Here is a 24,974-nt window from a genome sequence, read left to right as displayed (position 1 = left end):
ACCTCAACTTTCTTTCCCTAACCCCCCACCTACCCCCAACTCTCTTGCCCTAACCCCCTCCTCCCACCCCTCCAGTTGTCGGTTTCCAGATCCCCATTTGTGTGTTTACAACTGAACCCCTCCTGCTTTAACCACAGTCAAATTAACTCCTGTTAATCAACTTAGGTCCTGTGTGGAGCAGACTGATCACAGGGAGAATGTTTGGATAAAGCATGAGGATCTAGAGCTGGTCTTCCAGACACGTAGTACTGATTATCAAAGTACACCAAAGGTAACGGAGCTTGTTGGAGCCAGAATACTGCATTCATTTCATAATCACATCAGATACAGTGACATATATGAGTCGTTCCACTAAAAGAGCGCATTTTGTGTACCTTTGATATTTTAAGTAGAATATTGAATTTTAAAAGCCTCCTTGCTAAATTAAATGACTTGCCCTTTAGTATACGCTGAGCGTAAATCAAATCAAATCAAATTGTATTGGTCACATACACGTGTTTAGCAGATGTTATTGCGGGTGTAGCGAAATGCTTGTGTTTCTAGCTCCGACAGTTCAGTAATATCTAACAAGAAATATTTAACAATTTCACAACATATACCCAATACACACAAATCTAAGTAAAGGAATGGAATTAAGAATATATAATATATGGACGAGCAATGTCAGAGTCGCATAGACTAAGATACAGTAAAATAGTATAGAATACAGTATATACTGTACATGAGATGAGTAATGCAAGATATGTAAACATTATTAAAGTGACTAGTGTTCCATTTGTTAAAGTGGCCAGTTAAGTCTACAGTTGCAAGAAAAAGTTTGTGAACCCTTTGGAATAATCTGGATTTCTGCATTGATTACTCATAAAATGTGGTCTGATCTTCATCTAAGTCACAATAATAGACAAACACAATCTGGCTAAACTAATAACACACAAACATATGTACTTTTCACATTTTTATTGAAGACATTGAGTAATCATTCACAGTGCAGGCTGGAAAAAGTAAGTGAACCTCTATGTTAATGACTTCTCCAAAAGCTATTTTGAGTAAGGTGTTTCAATTAAGGAGATGAGATTGGAGGTGTGGGTTGCACAGGTGACCTGCCCCTGCAATAAATGCACACAAGCCTGGTTACTGACAAATCTGTTCTTCTCCAGAAAGATTGGTTAGTGTGAACCATGCCTCGATCCCATCAACTTTCACAGGACCTTAGAAGGCGCATTACAGAGATGCACGAAGCTGGAAAAGGTTACAAAAGCATTGCTAAAGACCTTGGTGTTCATCAATCCACGGTGAGACAAATTGTCTACAAATGGTGAAGATTCAGGACTGTTGCTACTCTCCCTAGGAGTGGGCGTCCTGCAAAGATCACTCCAAGAGCACAATGCGGAATCCTGAAAGAGGTGAGAAAGAACCCAAGGGTAACAGCAAAAGACCTCTAGAAAACTCTACAAACAACGAAAGTCTGTGTTCAGGTGTCCACTATCAGAAAAACACTGAACAACTATTGTGTTTATGGATGGACATCATGAAGGAAACCCCTGCTGTCTAAAAAAACAACATTGTGGCACGTCTCAAGTTTGCCCAAGACCACCTGGATGTTCCACAATGCTTCTGGAAAAATGTTGAGACAAAAGTTGAACTTTTTGGGAAAAATGCACATCACTTTATGGAGGAAAAAGGGCACTGCACACCAACACCAAAACCTCATCCCAACTGTGAAGCATGGTGGAGGGACCATCATGGTTTGGGGCTGCATCAGGGCCTGGACGCCTTGCAATCATTGAGGGAACAATGTATTCAAAAGTGTATCAAGACATTTTACAGGAGAATGACAGGGCAGCAGTCTATGACCTCAAGCTTAAGAGAGGTTGGATGATGCAACAAGACAATGACCCAAAGCACACAAGTAAATCAACTGAAGAATGGCTGAAAAGAAATAAGATTTGTGTTTTGGAATGGCCAAGTCAGAGTCCTGACCTTAACCCAACTGAGATGCTGTGGCATGACCTGAAGAGGGCTGTGCAATCAATACAACACAGAAATATTGATGAACTGAAACAGATTCGTTGGGAGGAATGGTTCAAAATTCCTCCTCAACATTGTGCAAGTCTTCTAAGCAGCTACAGGAAACGTTTGGTGGAGGTTGTTGCTGCTATTGGAGGATCTACAAGTCACTAAATTCAAGGGTTCACTTACTTTTTCCAGCCTGCTCTGTGAATGATTACTCAATGTCTTCAATAAAAATGTGAAAAGTACAACTGTTTGTGTGTTTTTAGTTTAGTCAGATTGTGTTTGTCTATTATTGTGACTTAGATGAAGATCAGACCACATTTTATGAGTAATCAATGCAGAAATCCAGGTAATTCCAAAGGGTTCACAAACTTTTTCTTGCAACTGTATGTCTATAGGCAGCTAGTGATGGCTATTTAACAGTCTGATGGCCTTGAGATAGAAGCTGTTTTTCAGTCCCAGCTTTGACGCAACCGTACTGACCTCGCCTTCTGGATGGTAGCGAGGTGAACAGGCAGTGGCTCGAGTGGTTGGTGTGCTTGATGATCTTTTTGGACTTCCTGTGACATCGGCTGCAACACATTAGGATCATAGCTTTCACCTGGATTCACCTGGACAGTCTATGTCATGGAAAAAGCAGGTTTCTTAATGTTTTTGTACACTCATTGTAGACACATGGAACCTTCTTTAATACAGATTTCTTTATATGAATAAAGGCTTGCTAAAGTGGCAAAATGCAGCATTTTGACATTTCACTCAGTTAACCCTGTGTCACTTCCAGTAAGATTTTAACCCACTTAATCCCTAAATGTCTCCAAGTTTCACCATCATTGTAAAGCCCTAGTTATTTTGTTGCTTTGACAAAGTCATTTTGGAAGATTATTTATTTAATGTGATTAGTGATTCATTTACGTCTGTCCCTCATTTTAAGGTCAACCCTGTTACATGCACTGAACTATCGTTTTAAAGAAACACAACATCTAATAGTGAAATCATAGTGTATACGCAGGTGAACTGGTTGTAGTCTTTTTGGCCATTTTCTGGTGTTTTGTGGTGGAAAACCGAGCGGGTCGAGCAGAACACATCAATCCTGTTACCCAAAGATAGACACGCTAGAAGACACGCTAGAAATGTTGCAGAAATGTCATTTTTGGGGGGTGAATCTTGCATTTAATTACAACTTTCTGTTGCACACATCAAGCTCCCATTCCCTCTGTCACAAGGGGATTTATGGCTGATTTAAGAAGAAAACGTCTACCCTGTTACAGTTAACCCTGTTGTTATATTTGGCACTTAATATAGCCCTTTTTTTAAATGGGAAAACGTGTTTTTATTAAGCTGAACATGTGCTTTTTGTGATTGACATCATCACAATAAATGTATGGTATATTTCTGAGGTCACAGAACTCTGGGATAAAGATTTATTTTCACTACAATGTATATGATATATTAATATTAACTGTATTTTACTTCCTTTGTCTTTATGCATTGATGTAAATAAATGAGCCACATTCTCAAAGCTAGAAAAGTGATTATTTTGTTAAGGGGCCCCTCCCATAGCCTACCACTTGTTGATGACTTTCTATTTCCAAACATACATTTAAGCATCAATTCAAATAGAACACTGTTTTCTGTATATGGTAAACCCATACACTTAGATAAACATCACATCATTGCATCTGCTCCATTATGGCGTCTGTGAGAACACGGGCAGGACCAATTGAGGCCATCTCCATTTTGATGTAGACAATTTTCTTCTTCTACTACTTCTATGAGTTGGTAAACAAACTGAAAGAGTGCATATTAACACCTAGAGAGTGTTGTTTGAACAGGTATAAAGCCAAGGTTGGAGACTGCAACCAGCAGTTATGAAACATTTTCTCATGAGTATAATTTATTGGCAGATCCCTCCTTGTAACCTGGATAGAATTATATGATTCTTCCTTAACCCATAGGAAGTCCCACTAAGCTGATGATTTCAAAATGGTAAAAATCCTCAATGGCGCTGCCCATGCTAAAACATGCTTTTGGGCACTAGAGCCCTCTATCTATCTCTATGGGCAAGAACAGATTTGCACAAAGTGTGGGCATGATCCCTAAACAGGAAGAACAAAAACATGGTCCATATCACAGACCATAAGACCAAAGTAATAAGCTAATCACAAACAAAATGTGCTGTATATTCAAGTACAATATTTGGGCCTTACCAACATCTTCACTTTAGGAAGGTTGCTCCTAGTAAAAGGCTAAGTGAAAGCTGGTTATATTTAAAGGAATAGTTTATGCATGTCATGGCCAAATCAGTTCATTATAGATTATTTAGACATTAAGTGTGAAAATGCTAATATAGGTACCATTGACTGGCATTGGATTTGGGCCACAAATGCTAAAAAGTTAGCATTTGAAACAGTCGGCCATGTAAACACAACCAAAGCATGGATTGCTGTGATACCTTGTCCATAAACTGCTTACAAAGTAAGGAAATCAATATTTCAATGTGTCATTTGGGTGAACTATCCATTTAATGACTAAGAATCAGTTAATCAGCTACGTTCTAACATCTGGTGGAAAGTCTTCAACAGAAGAATGGAGGCTGTTATAGCAGTAAAGGGGAATCCAACTCCATATTCAGTATACCCTATATTAATGCCCATGATTTTGGAATAAGATGTTCGATGAGCAGGTGTCCAAATACTTTTGGCCATGTAATGTATCAATAAATCCTCAAACGTAGTATTGTCGTCAGTTGATTACTTTGGACAATTCTATGCCCCCAGATACAATGGCCGGACATAAAACATAGTGTCAAAAGGTTGTAGTCATGGAAAACACATGAGGAAATAGGAACAGAACAGGCGATGGAATGTGTTAAATAGGAAACTTCAAAGACAAAACATCGCTATCAAGAGTTTAACTTCGTGTGTGTGTGTGTGTGTGTGTGTGTGAATCCCAAATCATTGGCTGTTATAGAGGTGGGAGATTGGATAGTGTCACATTCAAAAATTATAATTAAAGTTGATTTTGTGGGAATAAAGTTAAACTGTGACTCCTCACAGCTGTGGTGAGCTTATTACCTTGTAAAATTCCTTCAATTGACCCTTCAATTCAGATCTGAGGCCATTACTGAACACCCTTAACCTTGACTGAACACAGCCCGGGAATTCATCTCCCCCACCCGGATAGGAAATGTAGATTTCCCCTGGGGGCAGAGGGGTCTGCCTGCCTCCGTGTACAGGAATAGACCATATGGGAGACAAGCAGGAAGAGATGCTGGGAAAATGTCAAGTTAAACAGTTACTCAGAGCACATGCAGCTGTTCCAGCCTCAGACTGTCACCCCCCTCTGCAGACTACAGTATACTCCTCAGGACCCCCCCCCCAGACTACAGTATACTCCTCAGGACCCCCCCCAGACTACAGTATACTCCTCAGAATCCCCCCAGACTACAGTATACTCCTCAGAATCCCCCCAGACTACAGTATACTCCTCAGAATCCCCCAGACTACAGTATACTCCTCAGGACCCCCCAGACTACAGTATACTCCTCAGGACCCCCCAGACTACAGTATACTCCTCAGAACCCCCCCAGACTACAGTATACTCCTCAGAATCCCCCCAGACTACAGTATACTCCTCAGGACCCCCCAGACTACAGTATACTCCTCAGAACCCCCCAGACTACAGTATACTCCTCTGAGAACACCCCATCCCCCAGACTACAGTATACTCCTCAGAATCCCCCTCAGCAGACTACAGTATACTCCTCAGAATCCCCCTCAGCAGACTACAGTAGACTCCTCAGGACCCAACCCATCTTCAAACTAGTCCAGGAACCCCCATCCCTCAGACTACAGTTTACTCCCCAGAACCCCCCCCGCCCAGACTACAGTATAATCCTCAGGACCCCCCCCCTCCTCTGACTACAGTATACTCCTCAGGAACACCCCATCCCTCAGACTACAGTATACTCCAGGACCCCCCCATCCCTCAGACTACAGTACACTCCTCAGGACCCCCTCCCCCTCTGACTACAGTATACTCCAGGACCCCCCCTCCTCTGACTACAGCACACTCCTCAGGACCCCCTCCGACTACAGTATACTCCAGGACCCCCCCAAGGCTACAATATAGTCCTCAGGACCCCCCTCCCATCCCTCAGACTACAGTATACTCCAGGACCCCCCATCCCTCAGACTACAGTATACTCCAGGACCCCCCATCCCTCAGACTACAGTATACTCCAGGACCCCCCATCCCTCAGACTACAGTATACTCCAGGACCCCCCATCCCTCAGACTACAGTATACTCCAGGACCCCCCATCCCTCAGACTACAGTATACTCCAGGACACCCCATCCCTCAGACTACAGTATACTCCAGGACACCCCATCCCTCAGACTACAGTATACTCCAGGACCCCCCATCCCTCAGACTACAGTATATGCCTCAGGACCCACGCCATCCTCAGACTACAGTATATGCCTCAGGACCCACGCCATCCTCAGACTACAGTATACTCCAGGACACCCCATCCCTCAGACTACAGTATACTCCAGGACCCCCCATCCCTCAGACTACAGTATATGCCTCAGGACCCACGCCATCCTCAGACTACAGTATATGCCTCAGGACCCACGCCATCCTCAGACTACAGCTTACTCCCATCGCTCACTCTCTCCTCAGTTACACAGCAATGCCTGTTTCCCATCAGCGTTCTGAAGTGGAAAACTGAATGTCACAGGTCACAACCTGGGCCAAAACCCAGCTTAAGGTCACAGGGGTCAGGGGTGTGGTGGAAGGGGTGGTTAGGATTTACAGGATATTACAAAATCAATAGTCAAATATTGTATTTTCATCTATTTGAAGTGAACAAGATAACCTAAAATGTGACAGAGAAACTTATAGCCCAGTTCAACAGAAGAAACTGAAAAATGGGTGAATAATGCTTTAAGCTGTGAAGTGAGGGGTTAGATTCAGAAAATCAAAACTGCATAATTTAGCAGTGGTATACCATAAAATACATTCCTTACATCCAATTTGGGAAATCTCTCCCACTCTGTGACCTACCCATATGGAGTTGATTAAATGCATCTCGACATTCCCATGGCTTAAAGAACCACATGAGTGTGGTTCCACAGCCATGCATGTTACATAGAGAAACAAACATCCAGAAACATTTAATGAGATGTGCTTCTTCACTTGTGATAGTGGGGTTACATACAGTATATACAATGTTAAAACACCCTCTGCATTAAATTCCAGTCAACACATGGCCCATGGATAAGAGTGAGTGAAGATCATGCCTCCAATACGTTTAGGACACAGTTCACACCATTTTTTCATGACATGGTTGCCAGGCGATGACTTTCAGGCAGGTCCGGATGAGGCGGAAGAAAGGAAGCGGTTCCTTTCTGGAGAGGAAGCAGGAAGCCATTGGCAGTGTATTGGGGCAGTGGCTGAAAAAAATCCAGTGAATGACTGCTACATATGATGATCAGAGAAACACAAACATCACATCCCTCATAGTAAAAAAAAATTGTTCATGTATGTCAGCAAAAGCCCCCTACAGCACACTCCTCAGGATCCCCTCAGACTACAGTATACTCCAGGATGTCAGCAAAAGCCCCCTAAAACAGGGGACTTTCCTGTCTTTTCTTTTTATTTAAAACTCCGGTCTGTCCCTCTGAGATAGGCGTTCCAGCATTAGTATAACCAGGTTTAGAGCTCAGAGAGCCTACATAGTCCAGAATCTAGACTGGCGGGTGGTGAAGACGCACGTAGCTATACATTTCTCAACCCCACCTTTTAATTTTTTTTATATAATGACTTAAATTCAACCTTATTAAAAACCCATCCAGCATTTCTCTAGCCTGGTTGCTGTCTCTGTTAAGATATATTACATACAACTCCTTGCCAAAGATTTGGCAAATTGTCAGGAGTGGCAAGAAGTAGAATGTTAGCTAAAAAGACTGGTACCCAGACTAGTATTTCTCTATGTTTAGGTCCAGTCTTGAAGGTGCAGCCAGCCAGCAGTGGGGTGGGTTTCTCTTTAAGCAGCTTAGCAGGAAGAGAGCTGTAGAGCTGCTCCAGCCAGGTTGCTGGGCAGACTTCATTCTTTGCATCTTCCATCTTCTTCACTTTGTTCATTCACCCTCCCTATGCATTGTCCTCCATATTGTCATACGGGTCTGCGTCCATTATATCAAGGCTGCATACTGTATCTATTTGCTGCGATCGACCTCTGAAGAGAATTGGGGAAAAAGTAGATCCGTTTTTCAATTGAAACGTTTGAAAATCCCTAAAACCTGAATATAGCAGTTACATTCAGTTTGTCAGCAATCAATGCTTAACTTCTTCATCTGCCTGAGGCACTTCATCATCAGCTAAGCTAGAGGAGCAGGAAAAAACAAAAAGGACAGATGTCAATAAAACTACCTTCAGTTAGGTGGATTGCTAGAATAACAAACAAATAGGGTTGGACATCCCTGTTTTAGGTGTTAGGGGCCTGTGGATTGTAGGGTGAGGTGTACCATAGAATTAATCTACGGGATGACCTCTAACCTGGTGAGCTGTGGGGTGTGCCATTGCTGGGGGAGACGGTGGCCGGGCCTTGCCCTCACTGGAGCCCCCAACAAGCGTGGTCCTCTTGGCCCAGGCGTTCTCCTTGGGAGGTGGAGCGAGCACCACCTTTAGGGGCGGGCTGTCTTGTCTGGGAGGGGAGGGTTCGATCACAGGGGAGGAGGGCTCCTCTTCACGCCCACTGTCCGCCGAGCGCTCGCTCTCCCTGCGCTTGGAGGCTGGGAATCGGAGAGGAAGAATAAAATAAAAACAATATATGACTTGTCCTATGTCAACAAATGTCCAACAGGAAATGACTATCCTTCTTTTTTACCAACCCTGGGAAAGGAGCCTGCTTAAACCACAATATTACCCTCTGAAGGTGTCTACCTGACCACAGTACTGATATCGTCGCTGACTCAATTACCCATCATAACCAGTAAATTGCTCACCTCTGCCAGATTGGCCACGGCTGCCTGGTTGGGAAGACTCACTGCCAGTCCGAGAGCGTCCTGCAGGTTGGTCCTCACTGCGCCAGCTGGGGTGCCTGAGGGATGGTCAGGATCAATGAGTCAAAGATAACACAGTATATATGAAGTCAATTCTACAGTCATACTCCATTTCCTCAAGTTAGCCTATGCTCTTCTTCTCTTTCGTAACATACCTCTCTCTGGGCTTGCGGTCTGGGATTCTGTCTTCTAGCTGTCGCTGCAGTTTTTCCTGTTCCCTCTTCAGCCTCTCCTCCACCTCTCTCTCCTTGGCAGCCGTGTCCACTGGCCTGGCCCCACCGAAGATGGAGGCAGCCCTGTCCGAGGGGGCAGACGGGGCGCTGCTCTGCTCCACCTCTTTAGGTAGGCTACGGGGTTTCAGGATCAACTTGGGCCTCTCCACAGCACCTGGGAATGACCATAGAGGAGAAAAAAAGGAGAGAGGTTTTAATGTATACCCTGGTACTGTGTGACTGGGCCAGTGCACATCAAGAATGACCATTTTATTTTAAACTTTCTCACCTCGGTCACAACGGCTTTCCTCCCGTCTCTCGTATCGGTCACCACCACGGTCACCATAGCAATCCCCACTACCCCGGTAGTCATCTCGTCGGTAGCTATCCTGTCGGTAGCCATCTTGCCGGTAGCTATCCTGTCCTCCCTCATCACGTCTGTAACCAGTGCCAAATGCCCTGCGACCACCACCACCACCACGACAGTCAAAACTACCTGAGGGAAGCGGCAAAAATACAATATTAGTCATACTACAAGACTTCACAAAACAACATAACAAAAACACAACACCAACTATACAAAACAGTCTAATGTGATCAACATATATTTTCCCAAAGTTTGTCAAATATTTTCAGTTTTTGTTTAACTTTATAATATACCAAATCTAAAAGGGATGTTACTAGATAGTCAACCCTCCAGTTTGGTATTGATGGTGAGCATGAGGCTTTCCAATTGATGGGTATACATTGTTTTGCAGCAATTAGACCTAGATTTCAAAACTTTCTCTGATATTGATCACCATTTACATTTCCCAACAGACATAAATCGTGGAGATGGGATGGATGTAAATTCCTAGACACAATGAAATGATAGCACATACATTATCCCCAAAAGATGTTAGGTCACAAGACCAGCACATGTAATAGGGTTCCGTTGTGCTTTTTGCATCTCCAACAGAGATGTGACATTTCTGTGTGCATTCTGTCAGGAATGTAGCAAGTGTAAAACAGTCAATTTGACTCTTGAGGTCTTTCCATTCCAAATAAAGTTGGAGAGTAGGCCATTTATTTTATTAAAAAAGTTTGATGGAATTGAAATGGGCAGGGCATGGAATAAATACACCAACCTTAGTAATACAGTTGAAGTCGGAAGTTTACATACACCTAGGTTGGAGTCATGAAAACTCGTATTTCAACCACTCCACAAATTTCTTGTCAAACACAAACTATAGTTTTGGCAAGTCGGTTAGGACATCTACTTTGTGCATGACAAGTAATTTATCCAACAATTGTTTACAGACAGATTATTTCACTGTATCACAATTCCAGTGGGTCAGAAGTTTACATACACTAAATTGACACTGCCTTTAAACAGCTTGGAAAATTCCCGAAAATTATGTCATGGCTTTAGAAGCTTCTGATAGGCTAATTGACATCATTTGAGTCAATTGGAGGTGTACCTGTGGATGTGTTTTAAGGCCTACCTTCAAAGTCAGTGCCTCTTTGCTTGACATCATAGGAAAATGAAAAGAAATCAGTCAAGACCTCAGAAAACAAATTGTAGACCTCCACAAGTCTGGTTCATCATTGGGAGCAATTTCCAAACGCCTGAAGGTACCACATTCATCTGTACAAACAATAGTACGCAAGTATAAACACCATGGGACCATGCAGCCGTCATACCGCTTAGAAAGGCTTTCTGTCTCCTAAAGATGAACGTACTTTGGTGTGAAAAGTGCAAATCAATCCCAGAACAACTGCAAAGGACCTTGTGAAGATGCTAGAGGAAACAGGTACAAAAGTATCTATATCCACAGTAAAACGAGTCCTATATCGTTACAACCTGAAAGGCCGCTCAGCAAGGAAGAAGCCACTGCTCCAAAACCGCCATAAAAAAGCCAGACTACGGTTTGCAACTGCACATGTGGACAAAGATCGTACTTTTTGGAGAAATGTCCTCTGGTCTGATGAAACAAAAATAGAACTGCTTAGCCATAATGACCATCGTTATGTTTGGAGGAAAAAGGGGGAGGCTTGCAAGCCGAAGAACACCATCCCAACCGTGAAGCACGGGGGTGGCAGCATCATGTTGTGGGGGTGCTTTGCTGCAGGGGGGACTGGTGCACTTCACAAAATAGATGGCATCATGAGGCAGGAAAATTATGTGGATATATTGAAGCAACATCTCAAGACATCAGTCAGGAAGTTAAAGCTTGGTCGCAAATGGGTCTTCCAAATGGACAATGACCCCAAGCATACTTCCAAAGTTGGGGCAAAATGGCTTAAGGACAACAAAGTCAAGGTATTGGAGTGGTAGAAAGGCCTGACCTCAATCCTATAGAAAATTTGTGGGCAGAACTGAAAAAGCGTGTGCGAGCAAGGAGGCATACAAACCTGACTCAGTTACACCAGCTCTGTCAGGAGGAATGGGCCAAAATTCACCCAACTTATTGTGGGACGCTTGTGGAAGGCTACCCAAAATGTTTGACCCAAGTTAAACAATTTAAAGGCAATGCTACCAAATACTAATTGGGTGTATGTAAACTTCTGACCCACTGGGAATGTGATGAAAGAAATAGAAGCTGAAATAAATAATTTTCTCTACTGTTATTCTGACATTTCACATTCTTAAAATAAAGTGGTGATCCTAACTGACCTAAGACAGGGAATCTTTACTAGGATTAAATGTCAGGAATTATTAAAAAGTGAGTTTAAATGTATTTGGCTAAGGTGTATGTAAACTTCTGACTTCAACTGTATATTCGTTTTGATTATGTTAACCCTACCTAACAGAGATATTCAACGTCAGATTCAATTATATCTATTAAAAGGAGAGTAATTGATGTTATATGGTCCCTCCAGAATGCATGGTATTAGTACACCCAGATATTTCATATGGGACTTTGTCCATTCCCACTTAAAATGTACTTTCTTAGCTTGAGAAGTCATGATTAGAAATGGGCATAATTTCAGGTCTCTCTCGATTCACTTCGAATCCTAATACAGCATCATACAGTATGTGTACACAACAGTAGTCAAATAAATGACAGAGAATGTTCTGGTTCAGATAAAGAAAGTAAAATATCATCTGAATACAACGATATCACATGTTGATCTCCACCAATCTCTACGCCCAGGATTGAGTCACGAGTTGTAATTATTGATGCTATGGATTCTGTGATTAAAGAACATAAATACCTAGACAAAGAAAATCCCTGTCTGGTCCCTCTTGATAACTTAAATGATTCAGAGATCTTCCAATTTCTTCGTATAGATGCTTCGGGGGATTTGTAAAATAGCTAAAATTGTTTTCCAAGTTCTTGGTATGATGGATTATACAGGGCACTAACCATTTAATTGCATATGTACCTAAATATTTTGTTGTGCGACCTGGAATTTTAAATTTAGGAGCTCCAGTGCGCCTGGAAGAATTAAGAATTCTAGCTTTATTACCTCGAACATGTATCATTTTGCTCCTAAATTTCTTTGTGTGCGGCTACATTTTTCAACTTAGGCGCACACAAAAAATGTCAGTGTAGAGAGAGCACTGTTATATTGAAAAAAATGCGGAGATTGTCTGAAAACATCCTGTTTGGTATAAACCCTGTTTGATCTGGGGGGAATCAACTTTTGTATAATGTTTCTATGCAAAAGCCAATAACTTAGCAATGGATTTGTAATCCACAATCAAAAATGTTACTGGGCGGAAACATCCGCATGACAATGGATTCTTATCTTTCCTTTTAAGTAGGTTGATTGTATCCAAACATAGTGATTGGGGAACTTCAATAAGACTTCTCACTAACATGCTGAATATGTATAGGTTTAGTTGCCTAGGACCGGGTATTCCAACTGACCTCCTCTGTCATCTCTGCGATCCCTGTCATCATATCGATCCCTGTACCTGTCCTGGCCCCCTCCGTACCGGTTATCTCCTCTGGGCCTGTCTGACTCATAGCGGTCCCGTGACCCTGGAGCAAACAGCAGACAGAGGGGTTAGGGGGTCTCTCTTCCCCCCATAAAAGTCCCGTTTCAGACCCATACTGTGCCAGTGGTGTTAAGTACTTAAGTAAAAATACTAGTTACATATTTTTGGGGGGTATCTGTACTTTACTATTTATATTTTGGCAACTTTTACTCCAATACATTCCTAAATAAAATAATGTACTTTTTACTCCATACAAAGTACTCGTTACATATTGAATGCTTAACAGGACAGGAAAATGGTCCAATTCACGCACTTATCAAGAGAACATCCCTCATCATCCCTACTGCCTCTGATCTGGTGGACTCAAACACACAAATGCTTTTTTTTGTAAATTATGTCTGAGTGTTGGAGTGTCCTGCTGGCTATCCGTAAATAAAAAAGAAAAGAAGATGATTTCGTCTGGTTTGCTTAATATAAGGAATTTTGAATTATTTATACATTTACTGTTGATACTTAAGTACCTTTAAAACCAAATACTTGGTTACTTAAATTTCTACTCAAGTAGTATTTTACTGGGTGACTTTCACTTGAGTCATTTTCTATTAAAAAGGTATCTTTACTTTTACTCAAGTATGACATTTAGGTACTTTTTCCACCACTGTACTGTACGCACGGTCTCCAAAGGTGTCGTCTCTTCGAGACGGCGCGTCGTCACTCTCTCCTCCACTGGGCCGCGGAGCCCTCCAGTCAGAGTCTGTCTTGTCTGGGCCAAAGTCTCCCCCTCGGTCCCTGTCCCGAGCCCCCATGGAGTGATTATCCCTCCCTGAGAGAGACACAGACGAGTCAGAAAGAACATGGAGAAACTCTTCAGATCAAGTTAATCTGAACTGTGTGAGTGTGTCAAGAATGACAAAGTTAAGCTGCCAAAATGTGTAAGGTGGTACTGTAGCTACACATTAAAAATCTGAAGGAAACACGGCACACTGCTGTTCATGCTCCCAGGTGATTTTATTGTTATAACGTTTCAACCCTTAGGTATTCATCAGGCATGTACATCCCAGATGGCGGTGGAAGGTCCTTAATATCTGGGGCGGCAGGTAGACTAGTGGTTTGAGCTGACAAGGTAAAAATCTGTTGTTCTGCCCCTGAACATGGTAGTTAACCCACTGTTCCTAGACCATCATTGTAAATAAGAATTTGTTCTTAACTGTCTTGCCTAGTTAAATAAAATGTAAAACAAATATATAGGGGCAATGCTCAGTGATATCATTTGCAATATCAACATTCAAAATATATAACCACACAAGGAATATTTACAGTAAAAGATATGGTGCATTTGAAAAGTATTCACTTTTTCCAGATATATTTTTAGGTTATAGCCTTATTCTAAAATAGATAAAATTGTCCCCCCCTCAGTCTACACACAATACCCCATAATGACAAAGCAAAATCAGGTTTTAGAAAATGTATCTAATTTGTAAAAAAAAAAAAATGAAATATCACATTGATATAAGTATTAAGACCCTTTACTCGGTACCTTTGGCAGCGATTACCTCATATGATCTTTCTGTACTTTGCTCTGTTCATCTTTCACTCGATCCCGAATAGTCTCACAGTCCCTGCAGCTGAAAAACATCCTCACAGCATGATGCTGCCACCACCATGCTTCACCGTAGGGATGGTGCCAGGTTTCCTCCAGACGTGGCGCTTGGCATTCAGGCTAAAGAGTTCAATCTTGGTTTCATCAGACCAGAGAATCTTCTTTCTCATGGTCTGAGAATCCATTAGGTGCCTTTTGACAAACTCCAACTGTCATGTGCCTTTTACTGAAGGGCCACTCTACCATAAAATGCCTGATTGGTGGAGTGCTGCAGAGATGGTTGTCCTTCTGGAAGGTTCTCCCATCTCCACAGAGGAACTCTGAAGCACTGTCAGAGTGACCATTGAGTTCTTGGTCACCTCCCTGACCAAGATCGTTCTCCCTCGATTGGCCGGGCTGCCAGCCCTAGGAAGAGTATTGGTGGTTCCACATTTCTTCCATTTAAGAACGATGGAGGCGACTGTGTTCTTGGGGACCTTCAATGCTGCATAAAATGTTTTGGTACCCTTCCCCAGATCTGTGCCTCGACACGTTCCTGTCTCGGAGCTCTACGGACAATTCCTTCGACCTCATGGCTTGGTTTTTGCTCTGACATGCACTGTCAACTGTGGGACCTTATATAGACAGGTGTGTACCTTTCCAAATAATGTCGAATCAATTGAATTTACCACAGGTGGACTCCAATCAAGTTGTAGAAACATCTCAAGGATGATCAATGGAAACATGACGCACCTGACACAATTTCAAATCTTATTGCAAAGGGTCTGAATATTTATGTAAATAAGGTATTTCTGATATTTTTTGTTAATACATTTGCAAACATTTTGAAAAATCTGTTTTCGCTTTGTCATTATGGGGTATTATGTGCAGATTGATGAGTGAATATATATTTTTTAACATGTTTTATCCATTTCTGAATAAGGCTGTAACATAAAAAAAATTGTGGTCAAGGGGTTTGAATACTTTCCAAATGCACTGTATATACACAATATTCAATTGGGGTAAAACACTTTGAAACTCCTAATTAAGGCCAAGAGACAGTGTGTTGAGTCTGCGGATACAGAAATATTCCCTATGAAGAAGTTTCCTCTCAATGTCCCCTCCCTTGAATGATTGGGTCACATTTATAAGTGAAACTGCAACGAGTACATTGGCCACATTTGTAATTCCCATCCGGGACCTTGTCCAAGAATGTTTCCCTTTTCTCTGTGGGGTAATCAGATTTGACCACAATGTCTCTCACATTTGGGGATCTTTTAAAGACCATATGAGGGGGGGATGTCAACAATGTACCAGTGACTCCTTATAATATCTATAAATGGCTTCCCCAAGGGTGAGTATAGGGTGAAGCATGAGGGGACAGAGCATGCGCAAACCAGCTGGCTGGTGTGTTTACAGACATAATCAATCAATCCCTAATATCCCAGTCCGCTGTTCCCACATGCTTCAAGACGACCACCATTGTTCCTGTTCCCAAGAAAGCCAAGGTAACTGAACTAAATGACTATCGCCCCGTAGCACTCACTTCTGTCATCATGAAGTGCTTTGAGAGACTAGTCAAGGATCATATCACCTCCACCCTACCTGTCACCCTAGACCCACTTCAATTTGCTTACTGCCCAAATAGGTCCACAAGCGATGCAATCGCCATCACACTGCACAATCCCATCTGGACAAAAGGAATACCTATGCAGGAATGCTGTTCACTGACAACAGCTCAGCATTCAACACCATAGTACCCTCCAAACTCATCATTAAGCTTGAGTCCCTGGGTCTTGAACCCGCCCTGTGCAACTGGGTCCTGGACTTCCTGACGGGCCACCCCCAGGTGGTGAAGGTAGGTACAACATCTCCACGCCGCTGATGCTCAACACTGGGGCCCCACAAGGGTGCGTTCTCAGCCCCATTCTGTACTCTCTGTTCACCCACAACTGGGTGGCCATGCACGCCTCCAACTCAACCATCAAGTTTGCAGACAACACAACAGTGGTAGGCTTAATTACCAACAACGACGAGACAGCCTAGACGGAAGAGTGTGGTGCCTGGAAAATAACCTCTCACTCAATGTCAGCAAAACAAAAGAGATGATCGTGGACTTCAGGAAAAAGCAGAGGGAGCACCCCCCTATCCACATCGATGGGACAGCAGTGGAGAAGGTGGAAAGTTAAGTTCCTCGGTGTACATATCACCAACAAACTGAAATGGTCCACGCACACACAGTGTGGTGAAAAAGGCGCTATAGCGGCTCTTCAACCTCAGGAGGCTGAAAAAAATTGGCTTGTCAACAAAAACCCTCACTAACTTTTACAGGTGCACAATCGAGAGCATCCTGTCGGGATGTATCACAGCCTGGTACGGCAACTGCACCGCCCACAACCGCAGGGCTCCCCAGAGGGTGGTGCACAACGCATCACCAGGGGCAAACTACCTGCCCTCCAGGACACCTACAACACCCGATGTCACAGGAAGGCCAAAAAGATCATCAAGGACAATAACCACCCGAGCCACTGGTTGTTCACCCCACTTCCATCCAGAAGGCAGGGTCAGTACAGGTGCATCAAAGCTGGGACAGAGAGATTGAAAAACAGCTTCTATCTCAAAGCCATCAGATTGTTAAACAGCCATCACTAGCACAGAGGCGCTGCCTACCTACAGACTTGATATCATTGGTCACTTTAATAACGCCACTTTAAGAAAGTTTACATATCTCACATTACTTATCTCATATGTATATACTGTATACTACACTACCTATTCTATACCATCTATTGCATCTTAGCCGCTCTGTCACTGCTCATCCGTATATTTTAGATTTATATATTGTTATCCCATTCCTTTACTAGATTGTGTGTATTAGGTTTTGCTGTGGAATTGTTAGATATTACCTGTTAGATACTGCTGCACTGTCAGACCTAGAAGCATAAACATTTTGCGACACTCACAATAACATCTGCTAACTATGTGTATGTGACCAATAAAATTAGATTTGAAACTTGGTAGCGACTTCTGTGGATGTTGAACACATTTCTAGCGGCAAATGTGTTAAATTATAGTCATGGTATAAAAGGTATAATCAACACGGGGCTCTATGCGTTCTCTGGAAAATAATGCAACTCCATTATTTTCCATAGAATGTTTAGCCCCTCGTTGATTATCACTTACATAATGAATGTTGATACTGTGAACCTATATTATATATTTTTACCTCGTGTTTCAGGAAGTGATGTCACTGAGAACTGCCAATATACAGTTGAAGTCGGAAGTTTACATACACTTAGGTTGGAGTCATTAATACTCGTATTTCAACCACTCTACACATTTCTTGTTAACATATAGATTTGGCAAGTCGGTTAGGACATCTACTTTGTGCATGACAAGTAATTTTTCCAACAATTGTTTACAGATAGATTATTTCACTTATAATTCACTGTATCACAATTCCAGTGGGTCAGATATTTACATACACTAAGTTGACTGTGCCTTTAAACAGCTTGGAAAATTCCCGAAAATTATGTCATGGCTTTAGAAGCTTCTGATAGGCTAATTGACATCATTTGAGTCAATTGGAGGTGTACCTGTGGATGTATTTCTAGGCCTACCTTCAAACTCAGTGCCTCTTTGCTTGACATCATGGGAAAATGTAAAGAAATCAGCCAAGACCTCAGAAAAAAAATTGTAGACCTCCACAAGTCTGGTTCATCCTTGGGAGCAATTTCCAAACGCCTGAAGGTACCACATTCATCTGTACAAACAATAGTACGCAAGTATAAACACCATGGGACCACGCAGCCGTCATACCGCTCAGGAAGGAGACGCGTTCTGTCTCCTAGAGATGAACGTACTTTGGTGCGAAAAGTGCAACTCAATCGCAGAACAACAGCAAAGGACCTTGTGAAGATGCTGGAGGAAAGTCACAAAAGTATCTATATCCACAATAAAACGACTCATATCGACATAACCTGTAAGGCCGCTCAGCAAGGAAGAAGCCACTGCTCCAAAACCGCCATAAGAAAGTCAGACTACGGTTTGCAACTGCACATGGGGATAAAGATTGTACTTTTTGGAGAAATGTCCTCTGGTCTGATGAAACAAAAATAGAACTGTTTGGCCGTAATGACCATCGTTATGTTTGGAGGAAAAAGGGGGAGGCTTGCAAGCCGAAGAACACCATCCCAACCGTGAAGCACGGGGGTGGCAGCATCATGTTGTGGAGGTGTTTTACTGCAGGAGGGACTGGTGCACTTCACAAAATAGATGGCGTCATGAGAAGGAAAATGATGTGGATATATTGAAGCAACATCTCAAGACATCAGTCAGGAAGTTAAAGCTTGGTCGCAAATGGGTCTTCCAAATGGACAATGACCCCCAAGCATACTTCCAAAGTTGTGGCAAAATGGCTTAAGGACATCAAAGTCAAGGTATTGGAGTGGCCATCACAAAGCCCTGACCTCAATCCTTTAGAAAATTTGTGGGCAGAACTGAAAAAGCGTGTGCAAGCAAGGAGTCCTACAGACCTGACTCAGATACACCAGCTCTGTCAGGAGGAATGGGACAAAATTCACCCAACTTATTTTGGGAAGGTTGCGGAAGGCTACCCGAAACATTTGACCCAAGTTAAACAATTTGAAGGCAATGCTACCAAATACTAATTGAGTGCATGTAAACTTCTGACACACTGGGAATGTGATGAAAGAAATAAAAGCTGAAATAAATCACTCTACTATTATCATGACATTTCACATTCTTAAAATAAAGTGGTGATCCTAACTGACTTAAGACAGGGAATTTTTACTTGGATTAAATGTTAGGAATTGCGAAAAACCTAGTTCTAATGTATTTGGCTAAGGTGTATGTAAACTTCCGACTTCAACTGTAGGTCCTTCCACCCCCACCTAGGATATGCATGCCTGATGAAGACCTAAGGGTCGAAACGTTGCAACAATATCGCCTGGGAGCATGAACAGCATCGTGTGGCGTTTTCCTTTTTCATGAGTTCACCTATATTTCCAGCACCTGCAAAAAAGTACCTAGATGTGCATATGTATGTTCTTCAGCTTTTGTACTGCAGCTACACAAACATACGATTCACACCTTTGTCATTAGACTGATCTGCAATGTCCACACGGATCCTTCTGTTTCCCAAGTTCTGCATGGAGGAAGAGAAGGAAGAGCAAACAACATTAAAAAAGTAATGGATGACATGTGCCATCTAGTGGCTAAACCTATTAACTGATGTTTCACCAGCTAGTGGCTAAACCTAATGACTGATGTTCTCATTGACTATTTTCCTTGTAGCTCACTTTGTAAAATGGACTAACCTCTTCGTTTAGACTCAAGGCACTCAGGAGGGATTCCACATCATCAAACTCAGCATAGCCAAAACCCTTCAGCCTGTCTGGATTACTGGGTTCTCTAGGAAGACGCACTGCACTGATCTACACACACACACACACAGAGAGACAGACAGACAGAGAGACGGGGCCAAACAAAGATATAGTATGTCTGGGTTTGGATGAACAAATACTAGCAGCAAGTTGGCAAATACTTTATAACAGGGGTATTTAAATCTTACCCTACGAGGTCCGGACTACTGCTGCTTTTCTGTTCTGCCTGATAATTAATTGCACCCACCTGGTGTCCCAGGTCTAAATCAGTCCCTGATTAGAGGGATAGAATGGGGAAAAAAAGCAGTGGAACTGCCTTCAAGGTCCAGATTTCAGTTTGAGGGCTTTATAATATAATAATGAATGCCATTGAGCAGAAGCTTTAATCCAAAGAGACTTACAGTCATGCGTGGATACATTTTACATACGGGTGGTCCTGGGAATCGAACCCACTATCCTGGCGTTGTGAGTGCAATGCTCTACCAACTGAGCTACAGAGGACCCACAGAGGAATTAACTGTGAAACACAACAGATTTAGGCTTAAATGTAATGTTTTGGGTAGGGCCAAGCATGTGCTAAACTTGAAATGCACTTACCCCCACACTCCTGAAGAAGTCCTTGATGGAGTCTTCAGTCACGTCGTAGGGCAAGTTGCCCAGGAAGGCAGTGTAAGGGGGACCGCGAGGAATACGAGAGCGGTCAACGTTTGGCTCCCGGGCTGAACGGGGTGCTGTGGGCAGGATGGAGCGGTCGATGGCTGGTGCCCGGTACATATCCTCCTCTGTATGCCAGGAGGTGGATACTGGAGGGAGGAGAAGGGAGAGAAATTAGAGGGATTGGAGGTTAAAGTGCCAATTTACGATTGGAACATGATTTTTTAAACTTTCAACTGAATAATATACAGTGCCTTCAGAAAGTATTCACACCTTGACTTTGTGTTGTGTTACAGCCTGAATTTAAAATGTATTAAACTCAGATTTTGTGTCTCTAGCCTACACACAATACACCTTAATAGAAAGCACTCAGGGATTTCACCATGAGGCCAACGGGGACTTTAAAACAGTTAGAGTTTAATGGCTGTGATATGAGAAAACTGAGGATGGGTCAACAACATTGTAGATACTCCACAATACTAACCTAGAGTAAAAAGAGTGAAAAGAACAAAGCCTGTACAGAATACAAATATTCCAAAACATGCATGTTTGCAATAAGGCACTAAAGTAAAACTGCAAAAAATGTGGCAAAGAAGTGAACTTTATGTTCTGAATACAAAGTGTTATGTTTGGGGCAAATGCAACACAACACATAACTGAGTACCACTTTTCAAATGTTCAAGTATGGTGGTGGCTGCATCATGTTATGGGTATGCTTGTCATCGACAAAGACTAGCGAGTTTTTAGGGGGGATAAAAAGAAATGGAATAGAGCTAAGCAAAGGCAAAATCCTAGAGGAAAACCTGGTTCAGTCTGCTTTCCACCAGACACTGGGAGACAAATTCACCTTTCAGCGGCACAATAACCTAAAACACAAGGCCAAATATACACTGGAGTTGCTTACCAAGTTTACTCCATTGTTTATAAACAATGTAATTGTAAACAAACACTGTATAGCCTCAAAACATGGTTGAAAGTATCATTTTGATCTCATGGATGATGAGTCATTGCATGCATAGCTCTGTCTATGAATTTGAGAGTGGTTATATTTCTCAAGCCCCAACCCTCAGATAGTTACCAAAATCAGTCCCGGGGTCGCAATTTTTGTCATTGTTTGAACTGCAGATTTCCCTTTTAAGATCATGCTGCCTTGGTATGTACGGATACTTACAACACGTTGACTATGAATACCAAAACACAGGTGTACTGACCAGAGATGAATGTCACAGAACAGGATTGGGCCTACATGAGTTACAGTAGCCAAATCTTAAAAACATGTATCCTGGTTGAGAACACTCAACGTATAGGAGAAAGGAGAAAAATAACTATGGTGATGCATCCTTTTTCTGAAGAATCTCACCCTCTGTGTCTAGGTCATCGGTCTCGTCGGCCCAGCTGCTAGTGGGCTTGGTGGGGGGGTAACTTGGGGGTGCATTACCCCCCTTGTCGTCTGCCAGGAAGTTAGTCAGGGATAGGGTCTTAACCTTCTTATTCCCCTTCTTCTTAGCTGCTGTGAGGATAGGATGACATTTTATCATGGTCAAACAGCTCTTTGGCAAGTCTCTGACAAGACTCACTGTGACAGGAAAATGGTAGTGCTGCTGTGCTGCACCGCACCGCACCGCACCACACCACACCACACACCCCTCCCCTCCCCTCCCGGTTCAACTGCCTCATGCCAAAGCCTTACCACAGAGTTTTTAAAACCAGAGGACCAATATCACGAGACTTCCGGGAAAGCTTGTGAAACAGACCAAACAGTGGTTTGAGAAGTGAAAATTAACCTCGAAGGAAGAATTTTCCTCGAAATCTAAAGGCACACCCTAGATTCGAGCCAATGTATTAAATAGTTGAACATGTTATTACTCCTACCTCGTGAAAGTCACGAACTGACACTTTTTCATTTTTTGTCAAAAACAACTTTATGTTGAAGGAGTGCCTTTGAGTTGCAAATGCGCAGTTCAGCGCTAGACCCAATAACGTGTTTCCACGCATTAGTTTAGCTAGCCAACATCGCCATAACGTTTTTCTTTTTAAACATTACAAGTGTGATCGGGGATTATATTGGAGAAGGAAATGTAACACATCTTCATACTGTCTTTGGCCTTATTGTGCTGGCTTGGATAATTTATTTTTACACTGTCCTTTACAATATGATTCCAGCAATAATGGTGGACGGGTAACCTGGCCATCCCAGTACTGTACAACTCAGCGTGTTGCCCAAAAAAATATTGGTAAATGTTGAATTAATATGGAAATGACTAAAAGTAACTCCACTACATGTAACTGTTATTCTTTTGGGCCAAAGGGGTTGAATCAGGCAAAAGTGTTTGGGTATGTTGCACTTAGCAGTGAGTCTTCAGTGACGGAAAATAATAAGCCTGCAAAGAGACTAACAGAGCCCAGATTTTTAAGGGTCATTCCAAGCCCGCCATATGGGTCGTAAAACCGTGTGGAATGTGGATGTTCTCTTTACAGACTTGCAGAAGAGCATGAAATGAGGCCACCACCATTCCCTCCTCCATCAGATGTTGACGCACCCCAAAAACAAACTACAGCCCACCCTGGTCTACTGCGCATGCCCCAGAAACTGTCAACGTAGCCTAGCCAGCTGTCTACTCTTTGTTTACATAGATGTCAGGTCAAGTGTCTATATAACTGTAGGTACATAGCTCTAAAACCCGGAAGATATAACTCACTGTGTTAACATATTTTGTTTGGGACTGCGACAGTTGATTACTATCTATGATGGCGCATGATCATTCCTGTGCACAATGACCAGCTGGTCTTCGGAGAAAAATAACGTTACCCTGTAAAGTGCGATGTTTACACGGTTCCATGCCCTCTCCCTCCCTGCAGCGTCCGCCATACAGCGCCTCCTGACACAAAGCATGTAATGTCGACACACCCGGAAAAAGTATGCATTTCAAACGGTGAATCCATCCCTTCCTAAAAAAAATTGTCGATGCCAAAGAATACATATCTCCACGCAGGCTACACCTGGCCCATGCAGAATTTAGCTAACATAATCCTCACCTGACGTCGCCATGTTGGAGAACGACTGCCTGGATCCTGGATGGAGACGCGGGCACATAAGTATCCGCGTGCATGCTTCGCATCGTGTTTTCGTGCATTGCAGTGGTGTAGATCACTCTATCACCACTGGAGAGCGGGCTAGGCCTAGTTGACGGAATGAGAGGTTTTCAAAAGTTATTAATGAGGGTTAACAAAATGCTTGCGTTTCTATCTCCAACAGTGCAGTAATATCGAACAAGTAACAATACACACATTACACGTAAAGGAATGGAATTAAGAATATATAAATATTTGGAAGAGCAATGTAAGAGCATAGACTAAAATACAGTAGAATAGGATCAGCACAGTGAATGTATGCTTATGTTCACTGTGCTAATCCCATTGCATGATGACCTCAATATGATGTTTGGTAGATAAAGGTGTAAATGTGTTTGGGGGGGGGGGGTGTATTGTGTGTTTGTGTGTTGGTTCTTCAATCGCCCAAAGTCCCCACAAGTATAGTAAAACAAGAAAGATTCTCCCTCGTAGGGACATTTCCCACGTCCCAATGAGGATAAAGGCAATTTTATGCTTGTGTGATGCAATATCTGTGGTAGAAAAGGTGTTTGTGGAGAATATCCATCCAAATCAAATGTTATGTTTAGCAGATGTTATTGCGGGTGTAACAAAATGCTTGTGTTTCTATCTTCAACAGTGCAGTAATATCGAACAAGTAATATCTAACAATGCACACAATCTAAAGTAAAGGAATGGAATTAAGAATATATAAATATTTGGACGAGCAATGTAAGAGCATAGACTAAGATACAGTAGAATAGGACAGAATACAGTTAAATAAAGGTTAAATAAAATAAATATACATATGAGATGAGTAATGCAAAATATGTAAACATTATTAAGCAAAAGGTAAGTGGAAATATTACTTGGTTCAAGCATATATTATAATAACTATGCACATGTGTTGGCAACAGAATGACTGTCTGCTCAAAACTTCCCCTTTTTGCATTGTCTGTTTTGCCCTAAACGTTGGAGCTACTGTGGCAACAGCTTCCCCATGCCTTATTCCTTTTGAAGAACAAA

At 42.4% G+C, this 24,974-nt stretch overlaps 1 protein-coding gene across 8 annotated transcripts; it reads right to left on the bottom strand.

Moving 5' to 3' along the window:
* Positions 1 to 6,845: 6,845 nt before the first annotated feature.
* Positions 6,846 to 24,004, bottom strand: LOC106572753 (eukaryotic translation initiation factor 4B). 8 transcript variants are annotated; one of them, XM_014147213.2, is made up of 13 exons: positions 23,895 to 24,004; positions 23,668 to 23,737; positions 22,219 to 22,368; positions 20,802 to 21,007; positions 20,139 to 20,255; positions 19,912 to 19,966; positions 13,894 to 14,043; positions 13,150 to 13,263; positions 9,582 to 9,788; positions 9,236 to 9,467; positions 9,024 to 9,118; positions 8,575 to 8,810; positions 6,846 to 8,254 (listed from the first exon to the last, which is right to left on the bottom strand). In XM_014147213.2, exons 2-13 carry the CDS (start codon positions 23,696 to 23,698, stop codon positions 8,216 to 8,218), a joined length of 1,632 nt encoding a protein of 543 aa, XP_014002688.2. In that variant the 5' UTR covers positions 23,699 to 23,737; positions 23,895 to 24,004; the 3' UTR covers positions 6,846 to 8,215. The 8 variants fall into 8 exon arrangements, with proteins under 8 accessions (XP_014002688.2, XP_014002686.2, XP_014002683.2 ...); XM_014147211.2 differs by having other exon boundaries at positions 22,219 to 22,365; XM_014147208.2 differs by lacking the exon at positions 23,668 to 23,737.
* Between the last annotated feature and the right edge of the window lie 970 nt (positions 24,005 to 24,974).

The sequence above is a fragment of the Salmo salar genome, chromosome ssa15 (genome assembly GCF_905237065.1).
Source record: "Salmo salar chromosome ssa15, Ssal_v3.1, whole genome shotgun sequence".
Lineage (NCBI taxonomy): Eukaryota > Metazoa > Chordata > Actinopteri > Salmoniformes > Salmonidae > Salmo > Salmo salar.
Note: the sequence above shows the minus strand (reverse complement) of the source record. Positions and strands in the feature narration are given on the sequence as shown.